Raw genomic sequence first — 18,716 nt, 5'->3', positions numbered from 1 at the left:
ACATTGAACTATTTGAACATCCCTGAATGTTTTCTTTAAAAAGTTGATGTGCAGTAGGATATATTCATGACTTTTAAGAGGTTAGTCTTATAGTTCTTGTTTTGTTATACATTAGGGGTGGTTTTTTTCTTCCATCCCTACAGCAATAGAGCAAGTAGTCTGTCTTATTTCTTCATTTGTGTTTCTCATAAAGCCTCCACTGGCAGAAGCATTTTGTCATCGATTACCCTTCAAACATTGGCCATGATTAAGTCTACATGCACAGTTTCTAGATTTTTAGGGGGGTTGGCTTATATGTGGGCATGTCTAAATGGTGGTCAAAAATAATTCCAAATATTATTAGACATTAATATTAATAATCCAACCCCAAGCAACATGTTAATTAGATTTTTCCAGTTCCTTCTTTGAGACCCATATATTACTGAACAACCAATGTTGTTCTCTTGTTGAATTGGTGAACTGGCCACTTTTACTGTGTTTTCTGTTCCTGTGATTAAGAGGAAGATAAGCTGTTTATCTCTGCAAGATAAGACAAAGGAGCTGATCTGGATTACTGGCAGGGGAGGAAACAATAAGATTTGCCAAATTAAGGACTAGATATGCGGACTCCCGGCACATGTAGCTCAGCTGATCTCCATTTGGATTTACGTTCTTGTAATGTTAAAGATTTGATCAGGATATTGTGCATTTTTTCTTGATGTACTATTCAAAAGCTCAGACCAGAGATTAATACGTATAATTCAATTTTCATGTAAAGGGTTGAAATTTCAGAGTTCATTATCTTCCTCGCTGTCATTCATTTCCATCCTTTTTTGTGTGAATCTTGATCACTATCTGAGTGTAATAGCTCTTGACCCTGCTTTTGAACGCAGTCTTGTTCTCTGGCTGTGGCACTGTCATGTACCTTACAAGAATAAAGATGGACGCCTGAATGAGGACTTAATGTGGCATAATTACGCAAAGGGACTTTCATAAAGAGCGGAGCCGTGAAGCACAGTCTTTGTGGAGCCGTGGGGTGATCGCAGCGCGCCTCAGAAAGAGGCAGGACGCCGTGTTCATTGTACTACTCAATCAACAGGCATGGATGTACTTTGAATGGAAACTCCTCTGATGTACCGAACACTGGAGGTCATGGAAAATGAACAATCCAATCTCATCTTATAACCGTACCTCCAATTAATACATAACTCAATGATATATAAGTATATATAGTCATATAAGAAGTATGTTTTATAGTGGTAATATTCTTCTCTTTCGTGTTTATGGTGGTCAAGGGTACACCTCAAACTACAGTGTGTATTTTAATGAAGTGCTGTATTGACTACTGTCATTCCTCCTGCACTAGTTTAATTATCTCTCCACAGTTCACAGTCATAGCGGCTGATAAATTGTGTACTGTGATAACTTGGGCCGAGGGAACACACTGTCTGTGCTTTAGACAGACTCTGTTTGCTTTAAAATACAGTGGAGTGATCCCAAAAAGTCTTCACAGCTCTGTCACTGTGTACATACACGTCTTGACAAGAGTTTTCATCTGCTGACGTGAAACTCCTCGCCTGTTTAAAATAGTCCCTGTCTGGGATGTTCAGATTGCAGTTCAGCGTACTTGTAGTGGTGCTCGTCCATCGTCATAGCAGAGAGCGAACTCTCGTCAGGGTTAAAACTGAACGAGTCTGGGCAGCATCTGATTCTGAATGGGACAGTGGTGTTCAACAGGCTATATTTAATGTCAGTCTCTGGTATGAAGGTGAGGCCCTTGTTCTTTGAAGCATTGTTTGTTATTGTAAAATTGTAATTATATCTCAGAATATGTAATTATATAATTTGAAGACAAATGAGTGGGATTTATTACAATTAGAGGATAAAGGGTCTCTATCAGCTCTACGAGTCTTCAAGCCGCAGCCGAGGGAATTCCAGAGACTTTCTTATCGACTTAATTAGCGCAGTTGAAAGCCACTACTTGGTGCATTTTAAAGTGTTATTATTTAATTAATTTCAAACACTCATTTGATTATTACATTTATTAGTTTTTGAGTAACTGACATTTTGTAATTCACTACTAAAGTGTAACTGATTTACACTTCATTCGTAACCTCTACCCTATTGGAGTGGAAACTGAATAACATCTGAAATTGATTATTACACTTCAAAGTACATTGTTCACTTTTCTATCATATTTAATTAAACAAAATACATTAAAAACCAATTTAAACATATATATATATATACACTCACCTAAAGGATTATTAGGAACACCATACTAATTCTGTGTTTGACCCCCTTTCGCCTTCAGAACTGCCTTAATTCTACGTGGCATTGATTCAACAAGGTGCTGAAAGCATTCTTTAGAAATGTTGGCCCATATTGATAGGATAGCATCTTGCAGTTGATGGAGATTTGTGGGATGCACATCCAGGGCACGAAGCTCCCGTTCCACCACATCCCAAAAATGCTCTATTGGGTTGAGATCTGGTGACTGTGGGGGCCAGTTTAGTACAGTGAACTCATTGTCATGTTCAAGAAACCAATTTGAAATGATTCGACCTTTGTGACATGGTGCATTATCCTGCTGGAAGTAGCCATCAGAGGATGGGTACATGGTGGTCATAAAGGGATGGACATGGTCAGAAACAATGCTCAGGTAGGCCGTGGCATTTAAACGATGCCCAATTGGCACTAAGGGGCCTAAAGTGTGCCAAGAAAACATCCCCCACACCATTACACCACCACCACCAGCCTGCACAGTGGTAACAAGGCATGATGGATCCATGTTCTCATTCTGTTTACACCAAATTCTGACTCTACCATCTGAATGTCTCAACAGAAATCGAGACTCATTAGACCAGGCAACATTTTTCCAGTCTTCAACTGTCCAATTTTGGTGAGCTTGTGCAAATTGTAGCCTCTTTTTCCTATTTGTAGTGGAGATGAGTGGTACCCGGTGGGGTCTTCTGCTGTTGTAGCCCTTCCGCCTCAAGGTTGTACGTGTTGTGGCTTCACAAATGCTTTGCTGCATACCTCGGTTGTAACGAGTGGTTATTTCAGTCAAAGTTGCTCTTCTATCAGCTTGAATCAGTCGGCCCACTCTCCTTTGACCTCTAGCATCAACAAGGCATTTTCGCCCACAGGACTGCCGCATACTGGATGTTTTTCCCTTTTCACACCATTCTTTGTAAACCCTAGAAATGGTTGTCCGTGAAAATCCCAGTAACTGAGCAGATTGTGAAATACCCAGACCGGCCCGTCTGGCACCAACAACCATGCCACGCTCAAAATTGCTTAAATCACCTTTCTTTCCCATTCAGACATTCAGTTTGGAGTTCAGGAGATTGTCTTGATCAGGACCACACCCCTAAATGCTTTGAAGCAACTGCCATGTGATTGGTTGGTTAGATAATTGCATTAATGAGAAATTGAACAGGTGTTCCTAATAATCCTTTAGGTGAGTGTGAGTACCTTAAGCAGGAGCTGCTTATATGTTTAAATTGCTTTTTAATGTATTTTGTTTAATATATAAGAGCCACATTAGCATCAGCCGAGCAGAATAAGTCTATTACACAGAAATTATTTTTATATGGAGATGCTCAACTGAGTTTAACAAAACAACAATTATAGCACCCTGCAAGCTGACAGAATAGTTCAGCAACTCTTAAAGCATGTGGTAATATGACTTCTGTGAACATGTACAGTAGGAGAAAAGATAAATAGACACACAAATCGGGGACACAAATGGAAATTGGGCTTCAAGGCATTCAAGACAGAAAACAGGAGACACTTCTTCACACAGAGAGGTGTCACAATCTGAACAAACTCCCCAGCGATGTGGCTGAAGAGACAATTTGGGAACATTCAAAAACAGACTCGATAGGATCCTTGATCACTTAGTTATTAATGGACACCAAACGATCACGATGGGGCGAATGGCCTCCTCTCGACTGGACATTTTCTTATGTTCTTATGTTCTAATACATTAGAAAAGGAGAAATATGTTTTCCTCGTTTTGGAATTTTTTAACCTTTATTATAATTCATTCTGCTTTCCTCTCGTTACCGCCAGTTGTTCTAAATTAGTGGGCGGTCAAGACTTTTACCCCCGTTTATTACTATGACTTGAGTATTTGCATAGTCTCACTAACTACATGGCAGCGTAGAAAACTGGTGGATATGTAGGCACTATGTAGTTTAGAACAGGATTAATCCACCTTAGAATAAAGGTTCAATGCTATAACAATTTTAGAAGAATGCATACATGATATTTTAGATGTTTAATGAGGAAGAGGTGTCTATCTTATTCTCGAACAATCCACAATCTGGCATTGTGAAAAAGGTTTCCGAACAAAAGTTTTACTTCTAGTCTGACCTTCCTGCATGGGTTTGATAACTACGTACAACTGCCAGACTAGGTCATCCTATAATGAAAGTACATTTAATTAAAACCAACAGCTTATGGGCTGGCCATCTATCTTTTATATAAAGAGGGTGTCAAAGGCAGTCAAGAATAAAAGTCACATTTAAAAATGCCCTGTTACCATATACGGTTTATTTCAAACATCACTCCAATGCTATATAGAATAAAAATTACTCACCCCTTGAGTTTTCCGCATCAATAGTTTTTGTAATTGCACGGTTCAAAGGTTCTTTTTTTTTTTTTCGATCCCTCCCTGTCGAAATTGAGCAATAGTTCCTTTTTTGTCGGTGCTCCCTGCTCTGACATCACTGACAAAATGATTCTGCTCATAGGAGCTCTGTTCCTGCGCTTGAAGTGTGATGTTGCATAAAAAATGAACACTTTCGTCCTCTGGAGCTGACAGATAGAATCGCTGATGCGATCACAAACTCTGGCAGAACAAAGAGGCAACTTGCCTTTTGACAGACAGCCACAAATATGAGAAGTGCAAAACAGGATGCCGGGGTAATAGGCTGACAAGCATTGCAGCCGACAGGACGCCATCCTCCAAAGGCATAACCTGAAGAAATATCACTTGTCGGGGACCTTTCAGGGTTAATGTTGTCAGTCCTTTATCTCTGGCACTTATCAGTACCTCCTTTTGCAGGAAATTGACGTGATAACATTGCCGTGGCATCATTATCAAAAAGTATATTTAAAAGTGTTGTTTTTCGTCATTGAAATTCATGGTACTCTTGACATGGTCTTGAATACCTTAAGCAGGAGCTGCTATAGTGTACGATTCATTAGTGTCTTACAAGTACCCTCAGAAAGAGTGTGTTTAATTGTGTAGCTCCTCTGCTGTCTCATTGTAGTTTTGCCTCTGTTGTTTTATATTACCTAGATCATCAGTAGGAATACAAGAGATTCAGTGAGTGGAGATGAGATGGTGGAGATGAGAACACGTTACAAAGAGAATGCCTAACAAATTGCTTGGGGGAACAAAAACAAAGAAACTTGATGTACTCACTACACAACTACACAGAGATGTAAGTGATGTTCCCGGTCCAGCTAATTGCACATGGATCAGTCTGATATGGTTCCCATGGTTATGTATTCAATCTGTGTTCCGTATCTTTGATAATAGTAACATCTTAATATGTACATTAGTCAAGTATTGAGTGCCACTCTCCTGTATATGGGAGGGCCTTCACTACACAGCATCTCTGGTGTGGTGGAGAGGCAGCAGGTTGATGTTCTAACCCTCGAGTCATCCCTTCTGGAGTTTGATCCTTTCTTTTATATCATCACCACAGTCAGCCCATATTGATCCAATGCTGGATGAAGACGTTTCCACTCGTCTCGATCCCCGCAGAGTTCATTATTTCATCTTCCCTTCTTCTATGTGGACTTCCAGGTCTTTTGTCATCTCTTGGTATCCATTCAACAGCTTCCTTTGTCCGTCTTTGATCTGTTCCTGTAATGTTTCCAGCCCATTGCCATTTTAAAATGTCACATTGGTTTGTTCTCCATTCATTTCTTTTCTTTTTTATTTCTTCTTGTTATTCCAAGCAGACATCTCTCCATGCTTCAATTGTTTAATTGAAGGTGCACCTTCCGATGCTGTTGAGAATTTCAATTTCTCGATGAGTAAACCATTAAATAAGTTTTTGTACTGAATAGTAGTATAATTAAGATAATAAAAAAAATATCTAAATGAAACGGGTATTAGTTAATCTTTTTTGAGCATGATTACTTAATCTTGACCAAAACAGGCAGTGATTGTACACATTTCGCTCCACTAGACTGAGGTTCCCTGCTTCTCTTTTCTGGGCTGATTTAAAACAGACTTGAGCGGAGAGCTGGGAGTCGAATCGCAATGAAGTAACAGAGGAATGTCTTACAGGAAACTGGAAGCACCTGTTTGTGTGTTGTGTTGTCATATATGCACAACAGTTAACATGAGAGGCAATGTAGCCGTACATTTACAGGAAACTGATTAACAATATACATTTTTTTGGTAACACTTAAAATTAACTATCACTAATTACTGTGTATTTACACTGTATTTATTACTGTGTAAATACAGCGTAAATAAACATAATTGCACGGGTAATTACCAAGTAATTATAGTGTAAATAAACATAAATTAGGGACGCTAAATGTAAAGTGTTAACCTAGCACATTAAAATATTGTAACCATGCACAACTACAGTGTAAATGCAGTGTAAATACGTATTTTTACACTGTTAGTTATCAAGTAATTATAGTGTAAATACAGTGTAAATATGCATAATTATATTGGTAGTTACCAAGTAATTACAGTCTAAATACACCGTAATTAGGGACACGTAATGTAATTAAAAAATAATAATTAATGAAAGGAAAACCGTAATGAACGAAAATAATGTAAACTGCATTCTTAGTATGCATACAGATTTGTTTTTATTGAAACTTTCTCTTTTGAAACTTTGTGAATCTATGGGTCATTTTGGTTCATTTGTATCTACTGTCAGTAACATTTCTGTTTGATGGTGCCATTGCATTTGCCCTAATTGCGTTTAATTCTGACGGTCTGCATAGCGGACTCTTGATTCCTGATGGCCACGTTGAAGGCTAATTTACAGAGTCGTACCCCTTGATCATGAAATCATGTGTAAACTGGAAGACAACTTTCCAACATTTCTCAAAGTTAATAGCCATGTTCATTGACCACATTGTCACACTTCATTTCATCTGACATTTTTAAAGGTCATCTTAGGAAATTCTAAGTGGGAGTAATTGAACCTATGTAGTTAAATATAATTATGCTGTGCAACCAAGGAGAGTTAAAAATGAACTGAATGGAAGGGACTGAGATTTATATTTTGCTGTGCAATTATCATTTTAAATGCCTTGTATTGAATACGGATACTTTTATTACTCAATATTACTAATTATAACAATAATGGAAACAAACATAAAGTGGGCTACAGTTATTGTGTCTTTAGCATGAGTGAAAGTGGGTGAACCTTTACGGAAATGGTTTGTGTGTGGGACAGATTGACAGTAAAGCATCTTGTCAAGGTTACCTTCTGTGTTGATTGGCAGTCAGAGTTGTTTTTGTCGAAGCTTCTCCTGCTACATTCATGCCTTCACCTCAGATTTTGGGCTGCAGGCCGACCCCATTATAAACACAAACGCAACTCAGTCGGTGAGAAATCCCAGCTGGACCTCAGGTTCAGCTGTGTCATTCTGGTAGGAATTCATTGTTTTTCACGTGTGTTTTTTTCTGTGGCATTCAGGAAGTTTTGTAAATTTGACAGAGTTTTAATTAGGGTCACGAAACCTACTTATTACAGACAGAGGTGTATAGTGGAAGGTCTTTCCTTTTTACCCTACAATGGATGAATCACAGTTCAGAGAAGATATTCTCAATAGTGTTGAAATTGGACAATTTGACCAAACTGAGCTAAATTAGAAATACAGATGGAGGTAGGAATGGTTTACAGTTACATTGTGTAGATGTAATTTAGCTGAAATAAGCACACAAATTATATTTACCGATCAAATTATCATTACATTTTGATCCAGGCTCTGGATGGAGTTACAGCTCAGAGTAAAGACTAAATATTGTACCATGGCTCTCTGGCTGTTTGACTTTGCTTTAGTCTAGTCTTTATTGATTAGAGAGGTTCTACCAAGCGCATACGGAAATTTAGATTAGTGAACAGATGGACAACATGTTAAATAAGACACGAAACACGTGAGAAAGTGGCATAATGTATTTTAGCTGTTCTAAAACCATCTTGGTGCTTTTATGCTGATGGACTACAGCGCTGTGTCAGACGATCACGGCCGTGTGGGATTTGTATGTGCTTGAAGACTCGGCCAAGCACGTCCCCATAAGAATATGTTTCCATGCGCAACAATAATACTAAATAGCAAATATGTATTGTTATTATTATCGTCATCATTTGTGCTAGTACATATGTATTTTAAATGGCACAGCATGACTCCCTTGATTTATTACTCTTACTACAGATTTGTAACTGCAAACAATACTTTTAGCCGTATTATTTTTAATGTACTTATCAGACGTCCTTAACCCGGGCAAGTTACAGTTGAAACAAAATACACACGTTTCACAATGAATCATCCAGCTACAATATAGCAGTTATAATTGAACTAAAGTGTGCACGTCTCAGTCATGGCGCTTATGGACGCATTTATTAAACCAGTCCTTAATGTTTTAGAGGGAACCCCAGATCTGCTGTATTAATTTATTCATTAATTTAAATTGTAAATGGACACGTTAACTAAATCGTGTTCGCCTTCACACTGACTGTCTCTGCGGATTGTCCTGCACACCATTCACACAACACAGCCTGACACACCGGCCAGTTATTCATAAAATATTAAGAATATCGGCTGCTACCGATCTGATTATTATCCTCCAGTTTATTTTAACTAGTCAGGCACTGCACCGGTCCTGTGAAATCCAAGTTTTTAATACACTCAGATATTAACTGTAAGCAGTCATTGTCTCTGTACGTGGGTTTCACTCAATGCTGCTAATAAACTTGTAATTTCTTCGTGATTGCACACGGCACTTGAGATTATATCTTCCGACACAATGTCTCTGATCTCTTCCCTGTCTGTCTGCAAGTCCAGCGCACTCCTCTCTTCTGAAAGTGAATCATGTCCTCAGTGGGATGGACGCTTACAGACATGTCCAGCACCAGATTGTTAACCGTCCACAAAACACGGACGCGTCCAGACGCTTAGCCAGTGGAAACACCTGTTTAAGTGTCCGGACACGTCCGCCACTGGAAACGGGGCATGACTGTCTTCAATTCTCAGGTTCCTTGGTTTCACAATGGGATGCTGGTTTGTGTTCCTTCCTGGTTTCCAGAGCTGTCCTCCTACACTTTGTTCTCATTGTAAAGCACATTTTAAACATGTGACATGAGGCTGAAACTCACCGGATTTACAACATTTACACATCCATGTTTCTTGTGTTTAAAACCATTAATGCAACCATTAAAATATACAGTGCAGGCATTGAAATATTGGCCAGTTAAAGGTGATGGATGGTCTCAGAGACATCCTATAAAAGCCTGGAGATCTTAAGCATGAGTCCTGAGGATTTATGGGGAGCTGCTGTTGAGGCCACACTGTGATCTGGCCGGTGAAAATGTGTGGGCCCCTGAGGGCAGTCGGCGCCTTGGTGTTTTAGCACTCCATATATTTCATGAGTAAATGTTTAAAAAAATGAATGAAACAGAAAAAAGCTTCCTGCTTCAGCGCCACGAGTGGAATTAGTCGAAACTATATTAGTGCCGGCTGTTTCATCAAAATCTCTAAAACAATAAACCGGAAATATGACATCACTTCAGCTGTAGACGAGTTCGGCCCATTCAGCCTCCGTTTGGATGTCTTGGTCAAATGCATTTTCCAATAAACATGATCTCACTGGGCAGCGCTCTGTCATTAATGGGACAGAGGGCCTGTTTACAGACACGTTAATGCATTAATCTAGGAGTCGATAATGTAAATAAAAACAGAATCCATCGGTGGTGGAGGTGTGACAGTTGCGCTGGGGTTGGTTGGGGTTGCGATTGATTCTTACAAGCTACAGGTTATCAGAAATGGGTCACAGAGAGAGAGAGAGAGACAGCAGGACTGAGTCTGAGCTTTTTTTTTCTAGGCTTTTACTTTAATGGAGTGGCCACATATAGCCCTAATTATTTTGATGACTGTTTTCTCAGAGCAGAGCCGCAGACCTGAAAGCTGTTGCCATAGATATACAGCTCGTTTCTACTCCGACCGCAGGCTGTGCTATCCATTAGTCTTTCACAGGTGAAGGGAAAGGGTTTGTTTTCTTGTGAAACTAAAGCTGATCATAAGGGCCACTTATTTCCTGGTCTTTGAGGTCTTTTATTTCTTTATTCCTGACTCCGTTAAATGTGACCAGAGTAAATAAGTGCCTCTCTGCATGTCTTTGTCTTTCTTTCTTTCTCTTTTTAAGGTATTGCTTTTATTTATGTAATACCTTAGTGGACAAATTCAGATCTAAAATATACATGCTTTTTCAACTGATTAGGTAAATCAGGTGTTAGAAAATAAGCTCAAGAATTCAAGCGACACAAAGATAACAAAATAAATCCCTTAACAAATCCTTGCGTTTTTATTGCTTCATCCAACATTTACATTTTGCCGATGTAGGATTGATTGGTTTTATTTATTAAAGAGTAAAATAAGCCAAAATAAAGGTAAAACTGTTTTAGTACTATGATTCTTGTACTTAAAATCATGAGTTGTCCCGCACTTACTCTGTTCTTCTGTTGCCTTTGTCAGCACTGCAGCATATTCTTTGTCACAGATATGCTTAGCTGTTATTGGAACGAGAGCCGCGGTGCCAGACTCACTGAACTATGGACAATATTTTCCGATGGAAGTAACAAGGCGTAATTAGGATTCCTGGAGGTGAGGAAAAGCAGGTTGAATTTTGAGATGAGCAGGAACTCTGCCAAGACTTTAGCAAGTCAGGCGGTGAGAGAGAGTGGTGCAGAAAGCTAATCGTATGAATAAAAACAGACCCAACTTTGCATCTCCATGTGAAGAGATTTAATTCCTGTTTTGTACTACATGCTTTGATTGTGTTATTGCACCCACATTTATAGCACCATTTTATAACCAATATCTCCACAGAATACAGATGTAACTGTTTGTTTTCAGTTGAGTTTCCAGTTAAGATTCAGTTGAACAACAAAAGGCTTTATAATAGTTTACAAGCAGTTATATGCTGTTCTTTTTTACTTATCAGGCAATTCCACATTGTGCCAAGCAGATTTTATTGGGTGCTCCAATTAGGAAGATGCTCTTTAACATGTTTTAAAGCACAGAAGAAACCATTCTAATTACAGAACAGAGTAATAGTAATACAAAAATTAAAAATAAAAACCAGGTCTTGAGCTGATGAATACTGCAGTCATTAGATATCAAGACCAATTATGGCTAAGAGATTTCAAAGTGTGTCATTGTTTTTTTTGTTTTTTTTTAACGCAGTTTATTTCTGCGATCTCACCTTAGTGCTGTTATTTAGTCTGGAAATATAATGAAGACCAGTGGTAGCACTACTTCTGCAACTAATAACAATTATAAGATTAATAATTGCAGCCTCTAACTATTACAGCTGTGCATTTGTTGTTTATTTTTCTCCTAAATATTAATGCCCTAAACACTCCTCAAAAGCCCAATTCATCATTCATCACCTCGCCTCTCCAATAACTATTTAAAAATAATGTATCTATAATTTGAGGCCTGAGCAGGTAGGGAATGTAGGGAAGGTAAGGAGGGTAGGGAAGGTAAGGAGAGTAATCTTCTTCTTTTCGTCAGTGGCTGTGGCATTGCCTTGTTGTTAAGAGACAGTACTGGTTTGTTGGTAACTCACAGGCCGGAGAGAGGAGAGCAAACTGATCTTCTGTTCTACACATCTGTGCACGGGCAGTCTGAGGGTGTGTCTGGATGTTTGGCCATAAATATTGATATTTTAAGAATGCAGGATATTCTTATTTGTTCGTAATATATGCCCTCCATATTTGTAAGGATGTATCTATTGTCATAAGAAGCTCTCTTGCTTATGAATACATTTCATTAGAAACGAGTGGAGGGAACATTGAGGAGATGGAAAGAAAGACAAATCTTTGTGGACATAATTTGGTTGCTGTGAAATTCATTCAAGTCCTGCAAAGTGACTAGTGCTTTGTTTCATCAAGGAAAGACATGCATGTTAATAGTATTAATATTTCCTGTATTATTGTCATTTAAAATCTAGGTTATAAAGTGGTGATTGACACTAAACCTTGAATGACCAGATAATTCCTTGTTTTTTAAAGAAGAAAATAAAAATACACACCTACATATCTACATACTTTAACTTATTGAAAAACAGAAGGTGGGATTTCTCAGAATAGCCTCACTCTAACAATGTCACGGGGTGAGCAGAGCATCCATCTCCTGCAGCAGATCTGTATCGAGAGAGAGAGCTTATTATTTTCTTATTCCACTTTTAGCTTCTGGATGAATTGTTTTCCCTGGAACGCGTGCCTCTGTGTCCAGCAGATAAATCACAGCCTCTGTGTCGGAGCTGCTGGCGAGAGGCGCTTTGTGCTTCGGAAGTGGGCAGAGGCCTCTTGGATCCAGTTTGTTCTTGCATGTACTAGAGACGGGAAAAGAGAGGAATAAAGGATGTAAACACAGCTGAGAAGCAGGAAAGCTTCATATTGCACAGCTCGAAATCTCCATGACAGGCAGGGAAACAGGACGACTACTACAGGGCATGTTTCCTTTCAGACGGCACAGGTGCCATATGTGCTCATTCTCAGAGTTTCTCATATTGCCGGATTCATAATTTCTAGTAACAATGAGCTTTTAAGGAGAAGATGGATTGTTGGTACCTGTATTTGGGTCGCCTGCCGTACCAGTGTGTGTTTTATGTTGTTGTTTTAATTCAGAATGATTGTATAGGATGATGAATGAGGGAATTAATTTTTTTGTAATCCCACCCTTGAATTATTTGGTGGTGTTTTTCTCTCACAATCACAATGATGCACGGCTGTGTTACGGAAGGTTGTTGTTTGGCTTTTTCCACAACACTTTTTTCCTTATTTGACCTCTTTTTATCATTACGGGAAGGTTCAACACACTGTGGCAGCTGCTCATTAAATTTCCACAGAATTACAGTGAGGCCATAACAAAGCAGACAAAACAAAACAGCAACAAGCTCCTGCCAATACGGTCCCTGATAACTGTTGCTTGATCGTCTATTCGGATTCTTGTTCTGGAATATTTAGTCAGCTTGGGTGAATCAGACATGCCATATAGAATGTTATGATACAAATACTGGACATTTTACTAGTTTAAAACTGCTGAAACTGGGCCATCACGCGGAAGTTCGGGATCTCTAAGCCTGGTTCATTGCGGACCTTGTTTTCATCACACGACCGGGGAGAGCGTGGATTTAGACCTGAGATTGTCTCCACCACGGACTGTGCTGGGACGACTCAGATATAGAGAGAACGTTTGTCTTGTATCTTCTGTATTTCTTGTAAGGTTTCCTAGCTGTATTCTGTTCTTCTATACACCCTTAGAAAATCAGCTGATTAAAGTCAGTGTTTGAGTGTCAGTCGCTGCAGTTGATGAAGAAGGATGTGGAAGACATCCTTGGGCAGCCCAGGCTGCACATTTAGAATATCCTTCTGATTGAAGGGCAAAAGTATAACACTGAGCCATCAAGGTCCCAATATTGATATATTCTGTGATGAAACTTAGAGCAGGAGTATTGGGGGTGTTTGTTTTGCTCCCAGAGTATTTCAATCTTAACAGGCACAGGAGAAATATGTAGTTCTCAGTGGATCTACCAGAGAAAAGGCGCTAAGACCACCGGGTCTCCTGCTATTTGTTCTCACACATGTGTTATGTAACAATTAGCTCAGAAGGACACATAGTATAATTGTATGCTGTAGTAACTGTTGATCAAAAGCTTTTCTACAGCAATTCAGGCATCAGACTCTAGAATGGAAAAATGATTTTGAAGCTATTTGAGATGGACTACAATTTGAAAGATATAAAACACAATGATTCCAATTATGTAACTGAACGCTGGGCAGGAACACAAAACTGAAGAAATTATTCCCTCCAGGAGCTGCTCAGATACTACAAAGGACAGGATATTTCCACTCAGTTTATTCTGTGTGGCTGCAGTTCAGTGCAGTACGATTTCCAGATGGCCTTTTACAGTTGACCATTGATCGATCCATCTCTCCGTCCTTCTCTCTCGCGCTCTCTTTCTAAAAACATAAGTAATTTATTTAATCTGTGTTTAGAATAATGTCTCAAACTGTGATGAGAGGGGGCTTTAAAAATGGCAGCTCAGATCCAGTCTCTACTGGTTGCTGCTGGGATGAGTCAAGGCCTTGTTATGGCTGTTTATCCAACTTTACTTTTGTTTCCTTCCAGGCTCCCCCAGAAGCCCGGTGAACAAAGCCACTCTGACATTAATCACTGTTAGTACCTGCATCCTGGCCGTGGTTTACAGCAGCCAGCTCTCCTGTCCGCTCACTGTGAAGGTGACTCTTCATGTGCCCGAGCACTTCATTGCTGACGGTAAGGGCTTCCTCACTGCTTCCACCTCCGCACACACACACGCGCACACGCACACAGACACACACATACACACACATACACACACACACGCACACACACACACACACACACACACACACACACACACACACGCGCACACACATGCACACACACAAACACAGACACACGCGCACACACACACACACACACTCACACTCACGCACACTCTCACACACACACACACACAGGTGATGCTAAGAGAAGCCATTTGCAGCAGTAGAGGTCACTGCAAAAGATCCAGCAGGAAGACAATGTCCGCATCGACGCATGATTTCAATCACCTTCAGACTGGTCTATGGAATAACAAACTTCAAATGCAAAATACATTTCACTGTCCAACTCCAAGGATATGTTCATGAAAACTAGAACAGCATTGGGGGATTTTCGATTCATCCTACAAACAGAAAACCAGCGCACCTCACCTTTCACAAACAATTTTAACTGCGTTGTTCAGGTAATTGGTAAACAACTCGATGGACGTTTAAGCTTGTGTGAATAACATAGATTGCACTTTCAACATTTTAGAGGAACAGCCAAACAAAAGCCGGTGATGAATCTGCTCAGGGTTTTGCATGAGAAACAGCTGCATGTTTGGGGATTCTTTTTTTAATCAAGTTATAAAACTAGCTTTAGAGTTTAACATTATCAATGATTGATGTTATTTGTTAACATTTTAAATGGAAAATGAACACGTAGCTAATGCTTGTAAACAGTAAACATACTAATGGTTTATTGCTGTTTGTTTGCATTGTGTGAAATATGTAAATGATTTGTCCTGATCAGTGGCAAGACATAGAAGAAAGTGTTTCAGAGGTGTGGTGCCACGGGAACATGTGGTTGTCCATTGGCAACAGATGTGCAGTTGTACCTGTCCATATATCCTGCTGTGTACATCCTACTGGGGTTCCCTAGCAGCTGAGCCCATAAGCTCTTAACTAGAGGAAACATCACGGAAACGTCTCTTCTCCCCCACCCCCCGAGACCCTCTTAACCAGTTCACCGGAGGCACAGCCTCCTCAGTTTTCACAGCACATTTTGCACCCTCAAGTGAGGTGATCACCAGATTAGCCCCCCAAAATGAACGACTCTAGTAATTTCCCATTAAGCGGTTTAAATTCGACGGTGAGGCACGTGTGTGAGCTTTAGGGAGACGAGATACCAGACGGGGGGCTCATCATCGAGCGAGGGATGCTGGGGGAAGTTGAAGTTGAATGATTGTAAAGAACGGAGCAATTTAATTAAAACCTGTTATCTTGTGCCACTCAAAGCAGACACGTTTAGGGAAGATATTGGCCTGGGAAACTCATGCCTGTGTGAGGAGCAAAGTTAATATTCCATGACTAATTTTAACAGCCAAGATTAATTGCGAAAATGCATCCATCACAGGGCCTTGGTTGTCCGATACTTGACATTGCACATATCGGGATAGGTAGGCAAAGAAAGATAACCTATTTGATCCATAATTGCAGGAGACATTAAATAATTAAGACTCCTAATAACTGGACGCAAATAATCCAGATGAGCCAGTCAGCAGGGAATTACCTCTTTAAGTCAATCCACACAAGTACAGGGTGAGTTATATTTGGATCTTGCTCATTTGAATCCTGATTGCAGGTCTTAGGCTGATTTCCATGGGGAGCAGAAAATTGGCCCATTCTTGTGGATTACAAAGCGCGTGTCGGAGGGATTTCATGACCAGCACTGCCAGAACAGTCTCCTTGTTTATGTCAAACAGAGAAAGGGGATCAATATTGGGGTCAGAGGTTAAGAAAATGAAGTCAAACCAATTATTCTCATTCAGATACAATAAATACAATTGTCTTTAGTGAACTTTGAGGCAAATCATATTAAAATGTTACTGTGCCATGTTACTATTATTATTATAGATTTCTCATTCCTACCCCAAAGTTCTCCATCTGTATTCATCTTGAAATATTTACATAAGGAGCCACTAACAAAAATCATGCAGATTTTAAAGTATAAGGAATCAGCCTTACATTATATTAGCATTCAATGAAAAACATTAATTTCATGGGCTTATCATTCATTTCTATTCATCATATTGTTAAAGCATTAGACACTTAACAGATTTTACAGATGTGTTGAACCATCCTTTTAACAGAGACCTTTCCATGGTTTGGTTTTATAAATCTCTGTGTCTGTGACTTGGCTGGGTTTAGCTCAGATTCTCTTGGGCAGCGATGTCTGTCATTCGAAAGATTTCTGCTTACTTTCCTAACAAAGTGTCCAGGATTGCATCATGATTGGGAACACATGGCCTCTTCCCACAAACCCGGAGACATTTCTGATCAAATGTCAAACATGAAGGGTTGGAATGGAGGGTTTGGCCACCATCCTTAATAGTCAAGCTTACTAGGATTACTTAAAAAAAAATATATATATATATATTTGCACATGCCTGCCCAATCATTATTCAATCACAGCCTAATCTTGCCTGTGAATCCTATCATTGAATCATACTATACAGTAAGCAGGGCTTCATTATCTGTGTAATTACAGCACTGAGCAATTCACTTCATTAAACAAAGGTGAAATATAGGTTCTTTGCTCATTATTCATTCATTTGTGATGAACGTACCAGCAGTCTTCTTGAGGTAAATATTTAGGCCTGTCTGCTGGAAGTGTCACAGTAAGCTGAGTTGACAGTCTGCCTTATCACAGCGTTCCCAGCGCAGAAGTCCGTCAGTGGATCAGAAATATGGCAATAACACTAACACAACACAACAGAGCAATTCCCAACACACGCATAGACTTCTGTCGCATGTAAATACCAAATTCTGTCATTGTGTCTTTGCATAGTAGTGAAATAATAAAACGCAATTAAAAAACACCTACAGTGGGGGAAAAAAGTATTTGATCCCCTGCTGATTTTGTACATTTGCCCACTGACAAAGAAATTATCAGTCTATAATTTTAATGGTAGGTGTATTTTAACAGTGAGAGACAGAATAACAACAAAAAAATCCAGAAAAATGCATTTCAAAAAAGTTATAAATTGATTTGCATATTAATGAGGGAAATAAGTATTTGACCCCTTCGACTTAGTACTTGGTGGCAAAACCCTTGTTGGCAATCACAGAGGTCAGACGTTTCTTGTAGTTGGCCACCAGGTTTGCACACATCTCAGGAGGGATTTTGTCCCACTCCTCTTTGCAGATCCTCTCCAAGTCATTAAGGTTTCGAGGCTGACGTTTGGCAACTCAAACCTTCAGCTCCTTCCACAGATTTTCTGTGGGATTAAGGTCTGGAGACTGGCTAGGCCACTCCAGGACCTTAATGTGCTTCTTCTTGAGCCACTCCTTTGTTGCCTTGGCTGTGTGTTTTGGGTCATTGTCATGCTGGAATACCCATCCACGACCCATTTTCAATGCCCTGGCTGAGGGAAGGAGGTTCTCACCCAAGATTTGATGGTACATGGCCCAGTCCATCGTCCCTTTGATGCGGTGCAGTTGTCCTGTCCCCTTAGCAGAAAAACACCCCCAAAGCATAATGTTTTCACCTCCATGTTTGACGGTGGGGATGATGTTCTTGGGGTCATTCCTCCTCCTCCAAACACGGCGAGTTGAGTTGATGCCAAAGAGCTAGATTTTGGTCTCATCTGACCACAACACTTTCACCCAGTTCTCCTCTGAATCATTCAGATGTTGGCAAACTTCAGACGGGCCTGTACATGTGCTTTCTTGAGCAGGGGGACCTTGTGGGCGCTGCAGTATTTCAGTCCTTCACGGCGTAGTGTGTTACCAATTGTTTTCTTGGTGACTATGGTCCCAGCTGCCTTGAGATCATTAACAAGATCCTCCCGTGTAGTTCTGGGCTGATTCCTCACCGTTCTCATGATCATTGAAACTCCACGAGGTGAGATCTTGCATGGAGCCCCAGACCGAGGGAGACTGACAGTTATTTTGTGTTTCTTCCATTTGCGAATAATCGCACCAATTGTTGTCACCTTCTCACCAAGCTGCTTGGCGATGGTCTTGTAGCCCATTCCAGCCTTGTGTAGGTCTACAATCTTGTCCCTGACAACCTTGGACAGCTCTTTGGTCTCGGCCATGGTGGAGAGTTTGGAATCTGATTGATTGATTGTTTCTGTGGACAGGTGTCTTTTATACAGGTAACGAGCT

The 18,716-nt window shown here is 40.0% G+C and overlaps 1 protein-coding gene across 1 annotated transcript in view; it reads left to right on the top strand.

The window, feature by feature from the left end:
* The window catches only part of astn2 (astrotactin 2), a 492,640-nt gene that overhangs the window by 208,425 nt on the left and 265,499 nt on the right, over positions 1 to 18,716 (top strand). Inside the window, exon 6 of the mRNA XM_066712608.1 lies at positions 14,389 to 14,535. Within this exon, the coding sequence (XP_066568705.1) occupies positions 14,389 to 14,535 (147 nt within the window). The remainder of the gene's footprint in view (positions 1 to 14,388; positions 14,536 to 18,716) is intronic.

Source organism: Amia ocellicauda, chromosome 9, assembly GCF_036373705.1.
Source record: "Amia ocellicauda isolate fAmiCal2 chromosome 9, fAmiCal2.hap1, whole genome shotgun sequence".
Lineage (NCBI taxonomy): Eukaryota > Metazoa > Chordata > Actinopteri > Amiiformes > Amiidae > Amia > Amia ocellicauda.
The sequence above is the reverse complement of the archived record's forward strand: the minus strand, read 5'-3'. Positions and strand labels throughout refer to the sequence as shown.